Genomic DNA, 18,488 nt, shown 5'->3' with positions numbered 1-18,488 from the left:
CTAGCACACCCCCCGCCATCGCGGCCGGGGGCAGGAGCGGGAGCGGCGCCGGGGCGGGGGGGCTGCGGACGGGGCGGAGGCGGCTCTGGGACCCACCACCGGCGCTGCCGGGAAGGATGGTTTTGTGAGGAACGGGCGGCGTGAGGAGGAGGAAAGAAAAGAAGCGGCAGCAGCAGCCGGGCGAAGAGCGCGACAGAGACCGAGAGGGGAGGGGGCTTCCCCGGGGGGTGGGGGGCAGAGGGGGGGAGCCCGGCGTTTCATGTGGCGCGTCCCGCCCGTCTCCTCCAGCTGAGGGAGCGGCAGGCGGGCCCTCCGAGGCGGAGCGGGGGGGGGGGTTAAGGCCAGGAAGAGAAAAGAGAGAGGAGAAGAGAGGAGAGGTGGTGATCGGGGCCAGAGCGGGAGACCATGTCCGGGCGGCCCAGGACCACCTCCTTCGCGGAGAGCTGCAAGCCGGTGCAGCAGCCCTCGGCCTTCGGCAGCATGAAAGTTAGCCGTGAGTATCCTGCCGCCCTGCGCGGGGCTGTCCGTCTGTCTGTCTGGCCCTGACGGGGCTTCCCCCCCCCCGCCCCAACTCCCCCCACCCCCTTTTCCCTGCGCTGAGGCGGCGGGCGGGAGCCCGGCCCCGGCGGAGGCAGCTCCCTTTCTCTGTCCCCTTCCCTCCCTCCCCCTCCATTAACCTTGAATAGGCGCACGCCGCTGCTTCGTTTGGGGCCTGTTGGACAAAAAAAAAAAAAAAAAAAAGCCCGTTGGTTTGTCCTCTTCCTCAGCCTCTGATCGCGGCCTTCTGGCTAATTAAAAAGCCTTTCCCCCCCCCCCGCCTCCTTTGTGAAGCGGATTGGGAGCTCCCAAAGCCTGTATTTCCTTCTTGTTTCCCCCCCGCCTCGAAAGGAGGAAACCAATTGCGGGCACGTAGGTACGGCCGTGACATTCACGTTCATTATGTGTTTTTTAAGCACTGCTGGCTCTGAAGGAGAGGGCTTGGAAGATTTTCTTTATTTTTTTTTTTTCCCATGCACCCGTAGATCGGGTGTGAGCACCTTTTTAGTCCAGCCCATTTAAAAAAAAAAAAAGAGGAGGGGGAGGGGGGGCTTACAAAAGGTGTTTCTAATATCCTTCAGGCTCTGGTAAAATGCTCAATAGAGGGGATAAGAAAATGGTTATTTTGACATGTGAGCCTATGGGGTAGTTATTTCAAGCTCGGCAATGCCTTTTCCAGTTTTCTGATCAGAGGAGTATTTTTAAGAATGAGGCCTGTGCTTTATTCTGCACAGGCATGTTGGAAATCGTGTTTAATATGTGTCCATCCTTCATATTCTAGTTTGTGGGATTAGCCGGTTTATGTGAATTAAAAATATGTATTAAATCTGAACAAACGCATGGTGCAAGTGGAAAAAGGCCCTGTTCTTACTCGCTAAAGATTAGCTATACGTTTATAATGGGGAATTTTTTAACTCGTTTGGAATATGTTCATATTAACGACTAAATGGTTCTTCCAGGTTCATATTAATAGCATAGTTTTCAGAGATATGTTCCTTTTTCTTACGGAACCGCAGGGTGGTATCTTTATGGGACCTGGAATGCTTGATATGCATTAGCGATGCAATTGATGTATTTGATACTTGCATACGGCCACACCTGACATGGCTCTGTGTGTGCATGCGTGCATATATATCATATCATTTTATGCATTTCATTTCATAGCGCTGTAAGATTGTGAGCTTTTTGACAGATCAGGAATTCTGACATTTTTCTGCACTGAAATGTCTTCCACTGCGGTTGAAGCCTTGAAGAGAGCATTGGGCTCAGGGTCTGTAGTCTACCTTGTATCCGCATGATCAGCGTGCCTGCAGCGCTTCAAAAAACATGGGTGCAGTTAACCCATATTAGCAGCATAAGAGCATATGTTTGATCAAGTCCAGCACTAGCATTTATTAAGGATTTTTGATTTGTGTGGAGAAAAACTGTGGGTGACTCCATTTTAATTTATTGATTTATTTTATGCGCGTGTGGAATAGAAAGCAGGTCTTGTTGATCAGTATTTCTGTAGGTGGCCATCTGAACCAAGCTAGACCTAGACCTGTCATGCTCAGCAACTAAATTTGTCTTATTCAAGCTCTCCAGCTTGATTCTTGAAAGGTCATTGATGCTCCTTTCCTGTTTATTTGAGGTCAAAGGCTAGACAGATGCTTGCCTGTGAAGAGGGTGCTAACTGATGCAGGCTAACAAGTTTGCAAATATGATTCAATCCCAAGTGTATAACACTGAGGGAGAAACAAAGGCCGTAGCATAAAACACACGCACTTGTGATAACCCCCACAGTCGCTCTAGTCATGTGCTTCTGGTCCTTCTGCTCTCTGGAAAAAAATGTCAGAACAAAGCAAGAGAACCACATACAAGGACTCTGTGGGAAATGCAGCTTATATTTTCAGTTAATCCATGTAAGACAGTCCAGGAAGCTAACTTTTTTTTTTTCTTTGTAAGAAAAAAATTCCTGGGTGTCCAAAACCGTTATATTTTCTAGCTGTCATGAGTTTTGGTAGCATTTTATGGCATGATGTAGCAAGTTATGGATTACTGGTGTTGAGTGCTTGGAAAAAAAAATTTAAAAAACCACTTGTGTGGTGAGTTTGCTTGGCTCTTTTATTTTGCTATATATTTACAGACTGATACTTAGTTACATTCTGAGGCCTTTTGAGTGAAAGCTGGGACAAAGGAGTCCTTGTGAGGTAGGTGAGAATTAATGGATTGGTATCTTCTGAGTTGCTTAGACATCTTTAGTAGCTCTGTCTTGGTGCAGGTATCTTTCTAAGTCATCAGGGAGCAAAACCTGACTTGTTTGATGTTGGCCTTTTTGCTTTTATTTGTAAGCCCAGAGTAGCAGTGAAATTAAATGATGAAGTCACTCTTGCTCTGATGTCTCTGCAACTGTTACTGCTCCTGACTGAGCACTGCAGCAGTTATCTAGGAAGGATGGATCCAAGCAATGAGGAAAGGATTGATAAAGTAGTGGAGAAGGGCTCACCGATTCTTGTGTTACCTGGGAGGAGCAGTACTAGAACTGTATGGTGGTTGCTCTTCTCCCCTAGGTATATGGGGGAGAAAGAGTGAGCAAGAATTTTTCATTTCTTCCCTGCGTAATTTATTAGACTTAATTTCTGTGACTTTGTTCTCAGAAGTTGGTAATAAAGCCTGAGCCTTGAATGAAAGAATGGGAGATTACCAACAGCTGCTTCTCTGGCTGTTGGGAAAGATGACTTCTTGTGCATGCTGCTCTCATTGCTTGGTCATAGACGTTACAAGGGTTTTAACATCTCTGCAAGAGTAGGAACCCTGTGGCTTTCTTGTATCTCTTTCAAGCCATATCAACATCGGGAGTACCTCCTGACATCTATTTTTTGTTTCTCTATTTTTATTTTGGTGGTTTTGAAATTACTCCACCGTTCTTTCCGCCCCACTATGTGGATTTCTACGTTGAAGTAATTCTCAAGTAGGTTGTGCAGGTCCATATTGCTGGGTTTGTAGGCTTTCCCTGGACAAAAAAAGTGCGTGTGCTCCTTGATTTGAGTCTGTTCCTCAACAGGAGGGAGCTGAGCTTCCAGTTTTCCACTTGCTGATACTATCAACCTGCTGGTTACAGCATAAGAGAAGAGGTATGAGCTTGAAGCTTTCTTTGTTTTTCACCTAGTTGTTCTTGCATTGCTTCCAGATGGACATTGTTTCCCAAATGGGACAAAAATAATCCTGAAATATAAAGGGTAGTCATGCAACACATGACCAAAAATATCTGTATAAAAATAGAAGTCTCGAAGTTTGCAGTTTGAGAATTTTCATCTAATGACTATGGAATTGATTTTTTTGTTTGAATTTTTTTTTTTTCCCTGAGCTTCTGGAAAATAAGTGTTTGAAGTAACACCAAGTCCTTGTAGACAGCAGTGCTTATTGTAACTGTAGCCAATTATCTTGTTGGTCTGCAGTAAATAATGTCATGGCTAATGCTTGCCATGAAGAGTTTTTTGTTCCATGTGTGAGTGTCGTGGGTCTGTAATTGTTTATGCAGAATTTGTGAACTTGGAGGGTGAGGAAGGCAATTTTATTTGCTTTAGCTAATTCTGATGTTGTACACATACTCTTGGTTGCAAAATCTAAAGGACAATCTTGTAATAATTCATTTTGGACTCTCTAGAAGAATGTTACAGTGGTGCCAAACTTGGTTTTTGTTGAAGTTTTTTGTTTCTTCTTAGACTTACTGTTGTTTGTACTGTATAATCTCCCAAAAGCACAATAGCGTGGTAAACCTCTGTTGCTGTGTACTGTTCACACATGGTATTACTGCTGGCATTTGAGCGTGGTGCATCTTTTGTTAGTGTAACACCTCTTTAAGAAGTGGTTCATGAAGGATAAAGTCTGGAGTTTTGTTGCTCTGTTAGTAGCCACTCCATGAGCCAGGAGATAAAAGTTACAGCATTTTAGGTAGCATGTGGCATCTACATTTAGTTTAATACTGTGTGATGTCCAGGTAGGTGTGTAGGAAGAGCCTTGGAAAAGAGCACCCTGGGCAACTTCAGCGAGAAGGAATGAGTGGGGCTGTTGAAACTGGCAAAATGATTGAGATAATGCCACCTTCTGTTTCTCAACCCAGTTAGGGTAGGGCCCTCTCTATTGCTTTGATAGCAGTTTCTGCCTAATTGGTTTCTGAAACTGGAAGCCGCCCATCCTGCTCTCCTTGCTGGAGAGAGTAAGATCACTCCCTTCCAGAAGCCTGCTGAGCGTTATGTGTCTGGCCGTCGCTGATCCTGGCCCCGTCCAGCTTTCTGACTGCTGCCGGGTGAACAGCTTTCTTCGTGCCTAAACTTGAAAAAAAAATTGCACTGACAGGGTCAGCTAATGACCATGTGTGCTACAGTGGAAACTGTCTCATGCTGTAGTGCCCCAAAGTCATGCCTTGCAGTCTGAAAAGGAATAAAACAGCTGTCTGCTGTACTTAATTCGAACACTGACAAACTATTTTCTCTTTATTCATGTCATTAGGGGTACTTGAGCAGAAAAATAATAAAAAAGTGAGGCCTGTCAGTGGAACCTGTCAAATGATAATTTGACTGATTCTTCTACTGTCTGCCACGTCTTGTTTGTTTTCGTTTTGTGGGTTGTGTTTTTTTATTTTTTATTTTATTTTCTTTTAAGACATATTGGGGTTTATTGTGAACCTTTTCTTCTTATCCATCACTGTTCCGCACATTTCCTCTTTGCTACACTGCTTCCTGGAGGTGATCGCCTATTGTATTATCACTTGCTTCACCTTTTGTATCTCTTACGAATATTTTAACCATCTTGTTCACCTGTTTACACAGCTGTGTAAACCCGTATGGCTTATGCAGTATGCTCCTTCCCTGTGTGGATCCTGGCTCTGGAAGTTGGTATTGCTTCATTGCTTCAAGGGCCTTGTAGGTATCCCAAAGCAGTGATGGCTTATGTACTCTGATCTTTTTGATGGGGGATAAGAAAAGAATGAGTTCTTTGGCATATATTGCTGAAGACTACCCCAGAGGCTGAAGGATTTCCCTCTACTGCCCCAAGAGTTCTTTAATTTTGGTGTATTATATCCTTAAGCGCTATTTTAGGTAGAACATTAAGGATTTTCCAACAGTGGTGTCCAGTTTGCTCACTGCAGGTCTTCATAATGTTAACAGTTTTGTGGGCTATTGCTCTTCCCTCACCCCGTGCTCTTTCTTGAACTGGATGGATGGATGATGTGAAGAAGACTCAAAGCCTACAGGGTATCTGTGTTTGCAAAAAGCCTGCAATTAAAGCTTTGTGCTGTGACCATCTCTGGAGTTTTCTCAAACAATACTAAACCTCTTAGTTATTCGAACACGTTAACTAATAATATGCAAGCTGGTTGGAGAACACTTGCAGCCTCTTGGTTCAAGCTGTTGGAGTCTTTTTGTTTTGAATGACTCAATGGGTCCTGTTTTAAATTGGAAAGTCTGTTACCTTTGGGTTTCCAGAAATTTCCGTAGACTTAAAACTTGAACATTTTTCTGGAGTTCTCTCCCTTTTGTTTCTGTAAAAAAAAAAAAAAAAAAAAAAAAAAAAAAAAAAATTAACTTTACTCTGAGGACTTTTAGTCACCATAGCTCGTGTGGGAAGTGCTAAAGTGGCTGTCTCCTGCAGAAGCTCTATGGCTGGTGTAGTTAACTTGGCTGATTTCTGAATTTAATGAGCATGAGCCCAGTGCAGCCTTGAAAGATGAGCAAAACTTTTAAAATCAAACAGCTATAAAAAGGAGCGTATTGAAAGTTTAAATGCCTCCCGAAACTGCCCTCCTCATTTTTCTTTGACCTCGGTCCATATGAAATCCAAACTTCTATCTTGTCAATGCATCCTTCAGTAAGCTGTGCGAGTAGGTGCTCCTTTATGTATGTTGAAAATACATAGTAATAACAGCTTTTATAATCTGGCAGGAGAAGATGCTCCCTCAGACATTAAGGCTCAAACCCATAGAGTGTTGTGTGGGTCAGCCCTCCTCTCTAGGTGCAAAATAGGAAGCTCCTTGGCACTTCTCATTTGATGGAGATTGTTGCCAGAGTGCTGCATACTGCCATTGGGGAAGACGCAAGTTTGCAGGCATGATGGTCTATGCCACTTAATGCTTTTGAATTGATTTAAAGTGTAGCCATATATTGAGTGCACTGCAGCAATCTGGTCTCAAGGTGATAAGGTGTGAGACATGGTAGCAAGATACACCTCTGTGAAAAGTAGCTGCAGCATCATAATCACTCTCAGGGAAGGTGTTCCTTGTCAGTGCTGCTGTATCTCGTTAAACAGAAGCCTAAAATGAAGCTCTGCCAGAAGCTTTTGCAAACTAGGTTTGGATAACCAATACAGGTAGAACTGCTTTCATCAAATCTTCAGAATCCCTCCTGCCCCTATTGGTACTGGCTTACCATGCCGTAGAGAGAGAGTCAGTTGTCTGGGTGTAGTCCCTGAGACAGTACATGTTCGACTCGATGAATATGATCTAACAGTGCTGCTGTGTGATATTCTGTCTGTGCAGTGGGAGAGATGAGATGATTTCAAGAGAAATCTGTGTCAGAGACCTTACTGAAAGCATTTCTGTAGCGCCCTCAGAGAATTGTCAAAAATGTGGATGCCCAGAACTCATACTGCTGTGTTTCTAAAAGAAGTGGACAGAGATTATTTTTTTTTTTTCTTGTATGGTCCGTGCTATCAAAGAATCTTTTTCATTAGGTGCCCTTGCCACAGATGACTTGTCCGTTGTTTGGAAAAGGAAATAAAGCAAAGCAGTTCATTCTGTGCTTTCACCTCTTGCAGACTGGAAGTAGATCTAAGCATTTAAGGCAATTTGTGTTCTCACCCTAGTCTGTCTTATAATGGAATAAAGGAAAGTGATAAAGTATCTTGTCAGTGTCAAGCACTGAGGGTTTTTTAAATAAAAGTCATACAGCAACAGCTTCTTCTGAAGGGATGGCAACAGTCCTTGCCTAGAGCATTGCCACTTCTCCATAGCAGCAGACGACCCAGTATTTTCTGTTTTAATCTCAAGAGCTGATGCAGTTTTTGGTATCAGTACCAGTGCTTCCTGCACATGCACTTGATGAGTTGATATTAACCGGGTGAAAGTGAGTTTCCAAGTATCTTCCAAGTAATTAATTTCTTCATTATTTGCTAGGTTTCCGTGTCAGTAATGTGGAGTCAATTTAGCTGAAGGAATAGCACTGTGGGGTTGCAGAGGGCCTTGGTGCCTGCCACAGAAAACTATCTTTAGCTTGCTTGTAACTAAGAGCTCACAGCTAATAAAAATACAGTTTCATAATTTCATAATAGATCTGAATATGGCTGAGTGTCTCTTGCTTTGTAGGTTACAATGATCAATGTAGTCATGTTGAAAGGAGTGAACGAATGTTCTGCTGCTATTATAATAAGGTTGAGTTGAATTATTTGGAGATAGCTGCTAGTATTTTTCCTTTGTTTAGGTAGCTTCTGTTGATTTTGAGTCTGGAAAGTGTCTCTTAAACATAAAGTGTGACAGAAATGTGTAGCGGTGTAGTTACATTGCTTGATGTGTCTCTTCAGGCAGCTGGATTTGAAGAAATCTGTTAGAAGGCCAAGTGCCTGACAGTAGGTGATCATAATAAGACCTGCTGATCCGAAGAGAAAGTGAAGATGTTCCTGATTGATACCACTGGATAAGTAAATGCTGTAGAGGGTGTATGGGACTTGGGAATACTGTGCTGTTGTGCATGCATAAAGGTAAGTGTTTGAGTGGAGCAGCAAAAGTTGCCGCTGGCTTTTGGATCAGAGCACTTAGAAGGAGAGAAGTTGGGTGTTGGCTCTGAAGTTGTAACCAGAAGGGAAGCAGCAGCTGAATTTTTCCAACCCAGGCAGACTTCTTACAGCCATAACTGTAGAATGTTGTCTGTTTTGACTTTTTTAGTAGGAATATAATTCTTGTCAGCTACAAGCCCTGTAGTTCAAAGAAGTATCTTTTGTCAGGAATGCAGGCAATTGTTTAATTTTCAGACAGGCCAAGAATACGTTTTGCAGAAAGATAAACTAAAATGTGACTGTTGCTGCAAAGAAGAATTTGATTTTTCTTGCAGTGTAGAAAGAGGAAAGACTATTTAGTCACAGTTGATAGCACCAATCTGTTTGGTTTTCTTGATTCACACCCTCTTGCAAACAGTTACATAGAACCTATATTATTATTTGTATCCCATCTCTCATGTGCTTCATTTGTCTTAAGTGTATATTAAATTAAAAAAAAAACTAACACAATGAATTGACCTGTATGAGTGCGTTTCCTTGAGGGAGGAAGGGGACACAAATTCATCAGCCTAAATAAATGAATATTTGGTTGTTGGCCAAGTAAACATGAATCATTTGGCACAGATCTGTATCCCCGTGAATGAAGTCTATAGCCATAAGTGAATTTCCCCACGTTTGTGGGAGGTTGAGTATCAGCATCAGAAATAATGTTTCGTGCCTTGCTGAGAGAATAGAAGCTTTCTGGCAAAGCATACGTTTTGCAGGTGAGTAGATGTAAGGGTTCTGGAATGCTTTTTATATATAGGTGTATATACACAATTGCTCAACTGAAACCTACAGAAGCGGAAAGTAACGTTGTCCTTGAGAAGATCATATCTGTTGACCATTTAACTTCTAATCTTCCAGTCTTACTCATGATTGTATCTACTGGCTTGGGAGACACAAGTTTGTATAGTGTAATGCAGTGTAGTAGATGCAAGTTAATGGTTTTTTTTGCGTTCCTCAGAGAATAGAGAAACCTTACTAATCAAATTTCAGTTTTAGAGACTTTGAAATAGGTTTACAAAAATTGTTAATTTTGGATTATGTGTTTTAGTAACTACAGCGCACTGCAGAGTTGATTTGAGTCTTGGGGAAATGTTTTAAATGCCCATGGAAAGCTAGGTGTTTTTTTTTTTCCGTTTGTCTGTTTTTGGTTTCTAGTGGATCAACTAGTGAAGGTACTAGAGACAAAAGCATGAGGTTTGCGCACAGCGGGAGAACTTTACTATTCCAGAAATTTTGAGCCCGAACTTCAGATGATATCTGTCAGTGGAAGGGCAGGGAGATCTTTGATTGCAACTCCTGGAAGGGAAGGTACTGGACTTTTTAGATTGAGCTCAACTTTGAGGTTGCTGTTCCTTGATCAGTGCAGTAGGCATGAGTTCGTTTGGGGTTATGTATAGATTTTTATTATGCAAATGACATGGGGATGGCTGTTGAGTGGAGTGTATTTTTTGGATTCTTTACGTGCCTGAGTAATAAAGCTCACCAGCAAATTCTCTGAATATCATTCAGTTGGAGTGTGTTTTAGAAATCTAGTTGGCTTAACAGAAGATCTTCATAGGGTAATGAATACGACCAAACCTGCAAGTCTCTTCTGTTTCATGGTAGACTCAACTTCAATAGACCGAAGCTTCTCTTCGGATGGAGTTACTAGCTTTCAGTGTCCGTGGAAGCTGACAAGGACATGACTGGGACCTGTGACAACAAAAGAATGGCAGCTGTTTTCCCAGGTGGCACATTTGAAATGCCTGTGGGATTTTGCAGACAGGTATAGATGTTTATGATGCAACAAACAACAAGTTCTGTGTCGTGTCAATGCTTTGGCTTTATGCCGTGGCCTGTGGTTTTCTTTTTTTTTTTTTTTAATAATACACTAGATTATTTTTTCACTGCTAATGTTTGAGTAGTTCATGATTGACTGTAAATTTTGATTATAGTGGGTCAACTCTAAAAGGGAGTGGTGCAGAGATGTTTATGCTATATCCATAACTCATTATAATACTTCAGAAATAGTCATATTGAGACAAGGACGCTGACCACATTTCAAAATACCTGGTGAAAGCCTAATTTTCATTCTTACCTGGTGGCGTAATTACAAAATGTAAATTTCTTCTAGAGTTACTTTAGAACATGTAGTAGCTACATATACCTATTAGTTTATTTGGATGTTGTGGGGGTATTGTTTTGTGTGGGGTTTTTTTTTTAATTATGTCCTTTGGTTTGTGGTTGGCTTTGGTTTTTTGGTTTTCATTTGTTTTGGGTTGGGCTCTTTTTTTTTTTTTAAGAGCAGCTGGAATCGGGAAGGGGTTCCTGGCAGACCAGGTCAAAATCGGTAGACTCCATATGAGAACAAATCGTGATAAACTGTTCTCTAGCAGCTCCTTTTACTCTACTACTTTTTTACATGTATTTTTGAGTGTGGAGAGAAACACACATGTGCATTGTCAGAAATATGATACAGAGGGGAGGAGATGATCTAGGTTTCAGAGATCTGGAATTTAAACCTAGACCATGTGTGGAGGCTTTGCTTTAGAGCTGCTGCTTTAAAGCCTTTACAGACTGCTTTAAAATCTTCTGCCAGATCTGGGTTGACTTAATTACATTTCTACAGACCGAACTTGGGAGTAATGTTTTAATACTTGAACAATAATTGTTTTGTCAGAAATAGCAAACCTGTTTCTCATTTGACTTCACATGATACGTTCTGTGACTTGGTAATGTCCTGTCCCACTAGCATTAACATTTAATTTTGATGCTGCTGAGGGAGCTCTGAAAGAAGCTGCATTGCAACCTAATCGCAGATTCTATCACTCCAAATGCCTTTTTCCTTTTGAATGTTGTGACTATGGGAGACTTCTCTCCTGGTTGCCGATTTTGCATTTAGGTTGACAGCAAGCCAAGAGCATACTGGTAAGGTGGGAAATAGAATTTCTGACTTTGATGAATTGTCAAGATTTTTGTGTGTATGTGGCTATAAAATTAAGTATTTTTAAAACTCATAAGAGGTTACTTTTCAGGTAAGGACATAGTTGCTGTGTGACTTTGAATGTAAATAGTCTTATTTTAATGAGGTTAAAAGTTGTTGGCATAGGGGGAGACTTGAGACACACTTAAAAGTTTTGCAAGTGTTTGCAGCACTACTTAGTGAACCTATAACAATCTGTACTGAATGCTGGGATTCAATACTCATGGATTTTTTCAGGATGTTATTGCAAAAAAACCAAACGCCACCACCACCACAACTCCCCAAACCAGTTATAACCCTATACCTGTAGTAGGTGTACATCTGTCCCTTTTTTTCAGGAAATTATAGTCTCTCTGTCACTTCTTTTGACTAGGTAGTTCAAGTATTACATTAAACCATTCTTACTCTAGCGTGGCTATGACTAATATATGGAAAAAGCATGGAGATCTGACTATGCTGTTGATATTTCAAGTTAGGTTTCTGCTAATTTAGTATATACTGTCACAGAAATGCTGCGAACCTGTGGCCTCTTCTGTTTTGAATTTTGGGTAGGTTGATTTTGCACCTTAATAATGTGTAAGTACAAAAGTTTATATTTACTTTCAAAGCTGCTCATAGTAATCTTTTTCGAGTATCTGGGTAGACTGGTAATGTGTAGGTTTTAACTTGGTTATTTTGGCTGTTCACGCTTACTGTGCAGCCTAGTGTCTTCTGTACTGTGGCACTTTTCACCTCTCCCAGCATTCCTGTGTATTGCTGTGCCTCCAGCAAAGTCCAAAAGTCATGGTGCACTGGGCTTTGCTGCTGCATGGATTCATCTGCAGGGGTGAGCAGCCCTCACCTAGTACTTTGCAGGTATGCCTTGAGTCTGTGTGAATGGAGTAAGCAATTCTGGCAGGGGAAAAACAAAGGGGTAGTAGGAGTGGCATCTCTGTCTAGTGTTCTAGTATGCCAAATATTTTTCTGGGAATATTGGTAGTCCATTAAATTGTAGAACTGATGCAGGGTGTTTATGCAGCAAGGAGAACAAAGTGTCAACACCAAGGACTAGACTGTCTAGAAGACTACTGTATTACAGGGTATTACATTTTTGCTTTGAGACTATAGATGCAGTTTTTTATGACTGCAGTATATTTGAAAGACCTGTTATTTCTAAGTATAGTAGAGAACAAAGGCAAGTATTTCTAAAAATTCAGATAATGTCCCTGATTTTTTCAAGAAAAATAGTTAACCAAGGGGTGGGGAATTTGTCTGCAGATGAAGAGGAATAATGAGCTTTCATCTGAAGACCGCAGGTGTTACTGAACTCCTGGAGATTTGTTTGTTGAAATCCCTTGAATTGCTCTGGGCATCTCTTGTGCTGTTTTACTTTGATTTCTCATTCTGTCTATATTGATGTGAAACCCACTCGAAAAGCATGCATTGACTGAGGTATTGATTACTTGTCCACTGTTGTTTCTTACCACTTTCTTCAGCCTTACTGTATGGAATTATTCTGTATGTAGAATCAGCTCTGCCATATTTATTACTAGTTTTTGTGTTTGCGTGGGAGGTAAGTCATTAAACATTAAATATACAACTACGTCATAGTATCCTTCCCCCATTTTTAAATGAAAATGCAAAGAGCTAATGCAGTAATACTAGTATTCCACCAGATTTGTAAATTTTATGTGAAATGTTCTTTGTAAAATGTACCTCTCTCAATGTCCTGAAATAGACTATATAATGTGTAACTCTTCAAATGGTGTGAAAAATGGAGCTGAACTATAGTGACATATTGGAAGTTGGATGATCTGACGTGAGAGTCGGTGCTGCTACTGAAAGTTGAAGAGTGTATTTTCTTCTGTAGAATACAGGAAGGTAGGCTGGTGCAGTTATGAATCACTTCTGCTTCATCTTGGCATGGTATTAAGAAAAAAAATATTCCTTGTGCTAGTAAAAGAGAAATAGCTGAAATCCTCTAGAAGTTATTCAAAACTGCCCTTTTTAAAAAAATACTGTACTCTTCAGATTCTTACAAACTGACCCACCTGGTGGCGGTTCTTTGAAGAAAAGGATATGTAGACCACATAACTGAAACATCTTAAAAGGAGATCAGCCATGGAACGTGCTGGTAAATGGAGTCAACTGTGTGGCATGAAAGTGCTTGTCTGAAAACACATAATCCACTAAAAACTTCAAATGAGTACTTTTATGGAACGCTGTTAATTTTTTCCTTCAATAACTCAGTCACAGCATCATTTTCATTTTTTTGGGGTTTATGCAGCTGAGAGCTCTTTGTTCCCATAAAATGATATTGGACACAGGCAAGAAGATGCAGTGCTGGAGAACAATGTAATTTATCATTAGGTAAAGCTACTGAATGTGCTTAAAATATATGGCATATGTGTATGTATAATTTAAAGTGTATATCTGTATGCATACCTCCTGTTAATTGCTGTGGTTTTATTCTTTGGGTATTTGCTTACAGCTGCTCTTGAAGACAGGAAAATGCATGAGGCAGTGCCTTGATCTGACCCAGTACGTCTATTATTACAGATGAAATGTCTTTATATTGTCTGTCCTCACCTTCACACTGTTAACTATTTTATATATCCTGGCAGAAACTCAGGCTTTTGTTTGTCTAAGAAGGTCTGCAGCCATTCTAAAATAAATGTTCCTTTGAAGTTAGTGAGTACTTATGGTCAAACCAGAAGGATAGGTAAAGGGAGTTCTGCAGAGTGTTCTTAAAGGTAGTAGTAAGTTTTTTGCATGTGATCTGAGTAAACTTTTCTAGATTGCATTCCTTTCAGAGGTGTTCCAAGGACTAAAGAACATGTGTTCGAAATGATCTTGACAAAGCAGTGGTACCTAAGTAGGCTGAAACTTAGAAGTGGCAGGTGTAGTCTGTTAGTCTTTAGTAAGACTTGTCTGTGCATACAACAGGGTGGGGGATAACTGGGAAGGCTGGAGAAATGCAGAGAAGAATCTGGAGTTAGCTGTTTGCACAGTGGCCATGAATCAACTGATGTTGCAGAACTAGCAAATTTTTTACTGAATGAATGAATACTGAATGTAATTCCTGTATTAACAGGAATGTAATGTAAAATACATGACGTTAGCCTTCTCACTTCTTGACATGCTAATAAATCTAAGTTAAAGGGCAGCACCTAGTTTTGGTATTGTGCTGGGAGCAGAGTAGCTGCAGGCAAAGTGGAATGGTTAGAGATCTAGAAAATGTGCTCTAAGGGAAAGCTGAAAGCACTTTGGATGATTTATTTTAGGGACTGAAGGGAGATTTCTTTTGATAATGTTCTCTCAATATGCTAAAGATAGCTGGAAAGAAAAAACTAAGCCGTTGTCTTCTCCGCTGGAGATTTGATAATTTGTGAATTTAAATTGCAGCAAACATGCTTTAAGTTAGTTGAGTCAACTTGTAAGAACAACGAGGGCACTGGAATAAGTTAGGAAGGCTGTCAGATTCCCAGCAGTGGTCGTTGTAGAAATGAAGACGTTTACCAGGTAGTTCATATATAGAAGCTCAGAGAGGTTTTAATTAAGACAGCATGGGGTCCCTTATGCTATTATTTTCTGCCATTCTGGTTATTTCTGCATTGTCTTAGGATGAATTTCAGTTAGAGCACGCTGATCCTGTTCCTTCTCTGCTTGGGATGAAGTAGCCTTGTGCTACTGGCAGCTTGCTGGCAGTTACTGGATGTGAAGATGAGGATCTGTGAAATTGGCCACAGCTTTAATACTTAAAGGCTAGATAGATCATCTTAGAGCGGTTAGCTTCAGTCTGGGTGCGTATGCAATGGCTTGTCCTAGCCTTGGCACATAGCTCTAATTTTGACAGGATCATTGAATAGTTTGGGTTGGAAGGGACCTTTAAAGGTCATCTAGTCCAACTCCCCCCTGCAATAAGCAGGAACATCTCCAACTAGATCAGGTTGCTCAGAGCCCTGTCCAATCTGACCTTGAATGTATCCAGGTGCATTTACCGCTTCTTTGGGCAATCTGTTCCAGTGTTTCACCACCCTCAACATAAAAAATTTCTTCCTTACATCTAGTCTGAAAGAACTTCCTTAGCCTTGGAGTTTAGGTAAATATACTATATTTAGAAAAGCTTAGTATGGTTGGGGAGTCTGTATTTTTTGTTAGAGGTTTACATCAGCTCTGAATTTTGTTTTTTTGACGTAAGTGCTGTTCAGATGAAAGCTTGCTCTAGTTTGGTAGTCTTGTACTGCAGTTGAGAACGACAGACTTTCTTTGGGGGATCTCTAGAGCTTGCTTCATGTGAGTCCTGAGAAAAACAATGCTTTCCTTCAATTTTTGATCCTGTGGTTCTTACTTCAACACAAAAGAATTTGGCGCAAGTGAAGAAGTGCTCAGAGCTTCAAACGTAGACCAGGACCATATTGCGGTAGCTGTGTAAGTACCAAGCTTACGACAGGGGGCATCTGCCCAAAAGAACTTACAGTATAAGTAAATTATTTTGGTGTATAATGCCAGTGCATGAAGAATATTAATTCCTTAATACATAGCTGTCTATTCACAGTGGTCACTTTAGTTTTTATTTAATAAATGGGCAAGTGTCTGAAGACTATGTTTAGAAACCAGATGTTGCATAGAATATGAGCCAAGAAAGTAAGTAAATTCTTGGTCTTGTACATCTATGGAATGTAGACAGATACATTCTTTTTATTTTATTAGTGCTGTGGTTCAAAGGTCAAAGTTTTGATGTGGACTTTGAAAATCAAAGCATTGCCTTTTGTCACTTCTTTATTCTTCAATTTTTTTAGGGATTTTAATTGACTTATACCTAGCTTTTTGACATACAAGTAAGAGGGATGTGTGAAACTGTTGAGTCTACGCTTCTCACAGGCAAAACTGTAAAAATACTTAAGAGCAAAAATGATCATCTGTACTGGTACGTGGTTTCCCATTTGGTGTGGAAAATTTTACTAGAACTAAACAAATGCTGCTTTTTCTGTGCCTCTCAAAGCTACAGTCTTATTTGGTGTATATGCGAGGTTACTGTGGAAGGCTGGAATCCTTAATTACTGTCAATATAACTTTTAAAATTGTATTTTGGTTTTGTAAAATTCTGTTGATGCCTTCATTCCATATTCCAAGTGTTTTTTGAATATGCAGTAATAGATAGATATCAAATTAATTTCTTTTTCCTTCTAATCTGCTGAAATGAGAGAGAAGAAATGGTAACACTGAAGCCTTGTGCCAAAGTCCTTCTAAGGTACAGTAATAGTCCAGAATGCCTTTTATTTGTTCCCTTTTAAGTCTTTGGCTGATGAAAGGATTAGACCGTTAGCTGTAAGAGAAGCTCTTGCTGGAGACTGTCGTACTTCATTTCTAGGCAGTGCTTTGCTTAAGGCTGTACTTAGTGTTGCTCTGACTTTGACGTGCACAAAATAGTCCATCTCTTAGATGGCTTAGACTGCCGAGGCGTACAGTTCTTTTTTTGTCTGCAGCTGTCCTCTGAATGATGGAAGAGTTTACAACTTAAGTATTGTGGAAAACTTGTTCCTCTTCCATGTTGATAGCTGTGAGAGACTGCGGCGCTTCTGTTGACATTCTTCAACTTCAGTGCTATGACGATGACAAGAAGTCACAGAATAATCTGGCATCAGAAACGGCTGCTAGGAAAGAAGTAAAGTAGAGCCTAGCTGAGTGGTCTTTTTTGCTTATTGGAATCATTCAGATGAATTGAGTTTTCTGAAAATGGATATGGCTTTAAAATAAATAATAACAAAAAAAAAAAAATCCCCTCTCTTCCCTGAGCTTGTTTATGATTTCAGGATGTATTGGATAAGTATGAAACAGTGGGTACGCTAACTGAAATTGTAAGTTAATGCAGTTCTTATTGAAGTAACTTTCTCATGGAGAAGAAAATTTGGAGAGAAATACTCGTTGCTTTTCATCCAGACTTGTCAAAATATTAATAACTTCACATATAAATGGTCACATCTCACTTTCTTGCTCCTTTACCTTTGTTGTAGTCAGTATTGGTGCTTGAAACCGCATGGAACCACAGCTCTTGGATGCAGTTGTCTCTGTGAAATGTTGTGTTTATTGTTTGTAATGCCAGAGTTTAGCTGATGTTAGACTCACAGGGTTTTTTGTGGGTTTCAGTTTTATGCAAATATGTTCTACAAATATAAAAATCTTTTTTGAGAGAAAAGAGTAATTGGAATGGCAGACTTGTAAATGGGTCTGGTTTAAAGAACGCAGCGATGCACCTTTCGATTAAAAAAGAAAGCAAGGATAATTTGAAATTTCAGATCCTACTAATGTCTTAAGTTGTTTTTTTTGTTTGTTTTTTTTTTTTTTAAAATGTTTCAGAACTTTTTTGATCCTGGCTTTTGGATCTCTTTAGGAGGTGGTGGTAGGAGTATATGCAAATGGACTAAGTTTCCAGATTTGGACTGAAATTGATGTGCAGATCAGTGGTTCCAGCTGGGAAGTTTTTAATTAAGCATGCTAATTAAGTCATGCAGTATACCCAAAAGCACTGCTTGGTTATAGGGGAGAAGAACATTTGCCTGGACTGTGACTGAAGGAGAAATACTTGATTGTACCAACCTTCAGACTCCTGCCAGTAAGAAGTGAATGTGAAGTCTAAAGTCATTCGAGAAAATCTGAGTAACAGCAGTAAAATTTATACTCTTCTCATTTAAGTGCATCTTGCCTTTTCTATTCTTAAAAACTCTTTAATGTGGGACAAATTCTTACTTTGACTAATACAAGAGTAGAATAATGTACAGGAATATTTCAGTGGCCATGAATAAAGTGTCTTAGAAATAGCATGCTGTAATGTGGAGGGGTCATATGTTGAAAGCCTATCGTTTGGAAACGTGCAGAGACAAGGTTTTGCACAGGGATGTCGGTATGACTGGGACATCTGAACAATATAGGTGTAAATGTAGTAAGTGATTCTGGGTAGTGAAGACAGGGAAGGGAGCAGAGTTGTGGTTGCTGCTGCTGAGGCTATGTGTGGAGTACTGCACGCTCCTCTGATCACTTGGTCTCCACGAAAGGGGAATTCAGGCTGAAGCATAAGCCAGGATTATCATGGGAAAGGTAAACCTGGAAGTGAAACTGATGATATTTGTCTTAGCTTCAGCAAAATAGTCAGGGAAGATGTTGATTGTATTTTTTTTTTCCTCTGGTAAATACTTGGAGGGCAGAGTGAGCA

General features: G+C 40.5%; 1 protein-coding gene across 3 annotated transcripts in view; it reads left to right on the top strand.

Annotated features, from left to right (window-relative positions):
• The first annotated feature begins 240 nt into the window (after window positions 1-240).
• Window positions 241-18,488, top strand: part of GSK3B (glycogen synthase kinase 3 beta) — a 154,821-nt gene continuing 136,573 nt past the window's right edge. For 2 of the 3 annotated variants that reach the window (XR_008469331.1, XM_054221074.1), the window contains exon 1: window positions 241-493. Coding sequence is in view for 2 of the 3 variants with exons in the window: in XM_054221074.1 (XP_054077049.1) it covers window positions 406-493 (88 nt within the window). In the remaining variant the exon portion in view is untranslated. The remainder of the gene's footprint in view (window positions 494-18,488) is intronic. The other variant, XM_054221099.1, reaches the window with a different exon arrangement.

This window comes from Rissa tridactyla, chromosome 1 (assembly GCF_028500815.1).
Source record: "Rissa tridactyla isolate bRisTri1 chromosome 1, bRisTri1.patW.cur.20221130, whole genome shotgun sequence".
NCBI classification, from domain to species: domain Eukaryota; kingdom Metazoa; phylum Chordata; class Aves; order Charadriiformes; family Laridae; genus Rissa; species Rissa tridactyla.
Note: the sequence above shows the minus strand (reverse complement) of the source record. Positions and strands in the feature narration are given on the sequence as shown.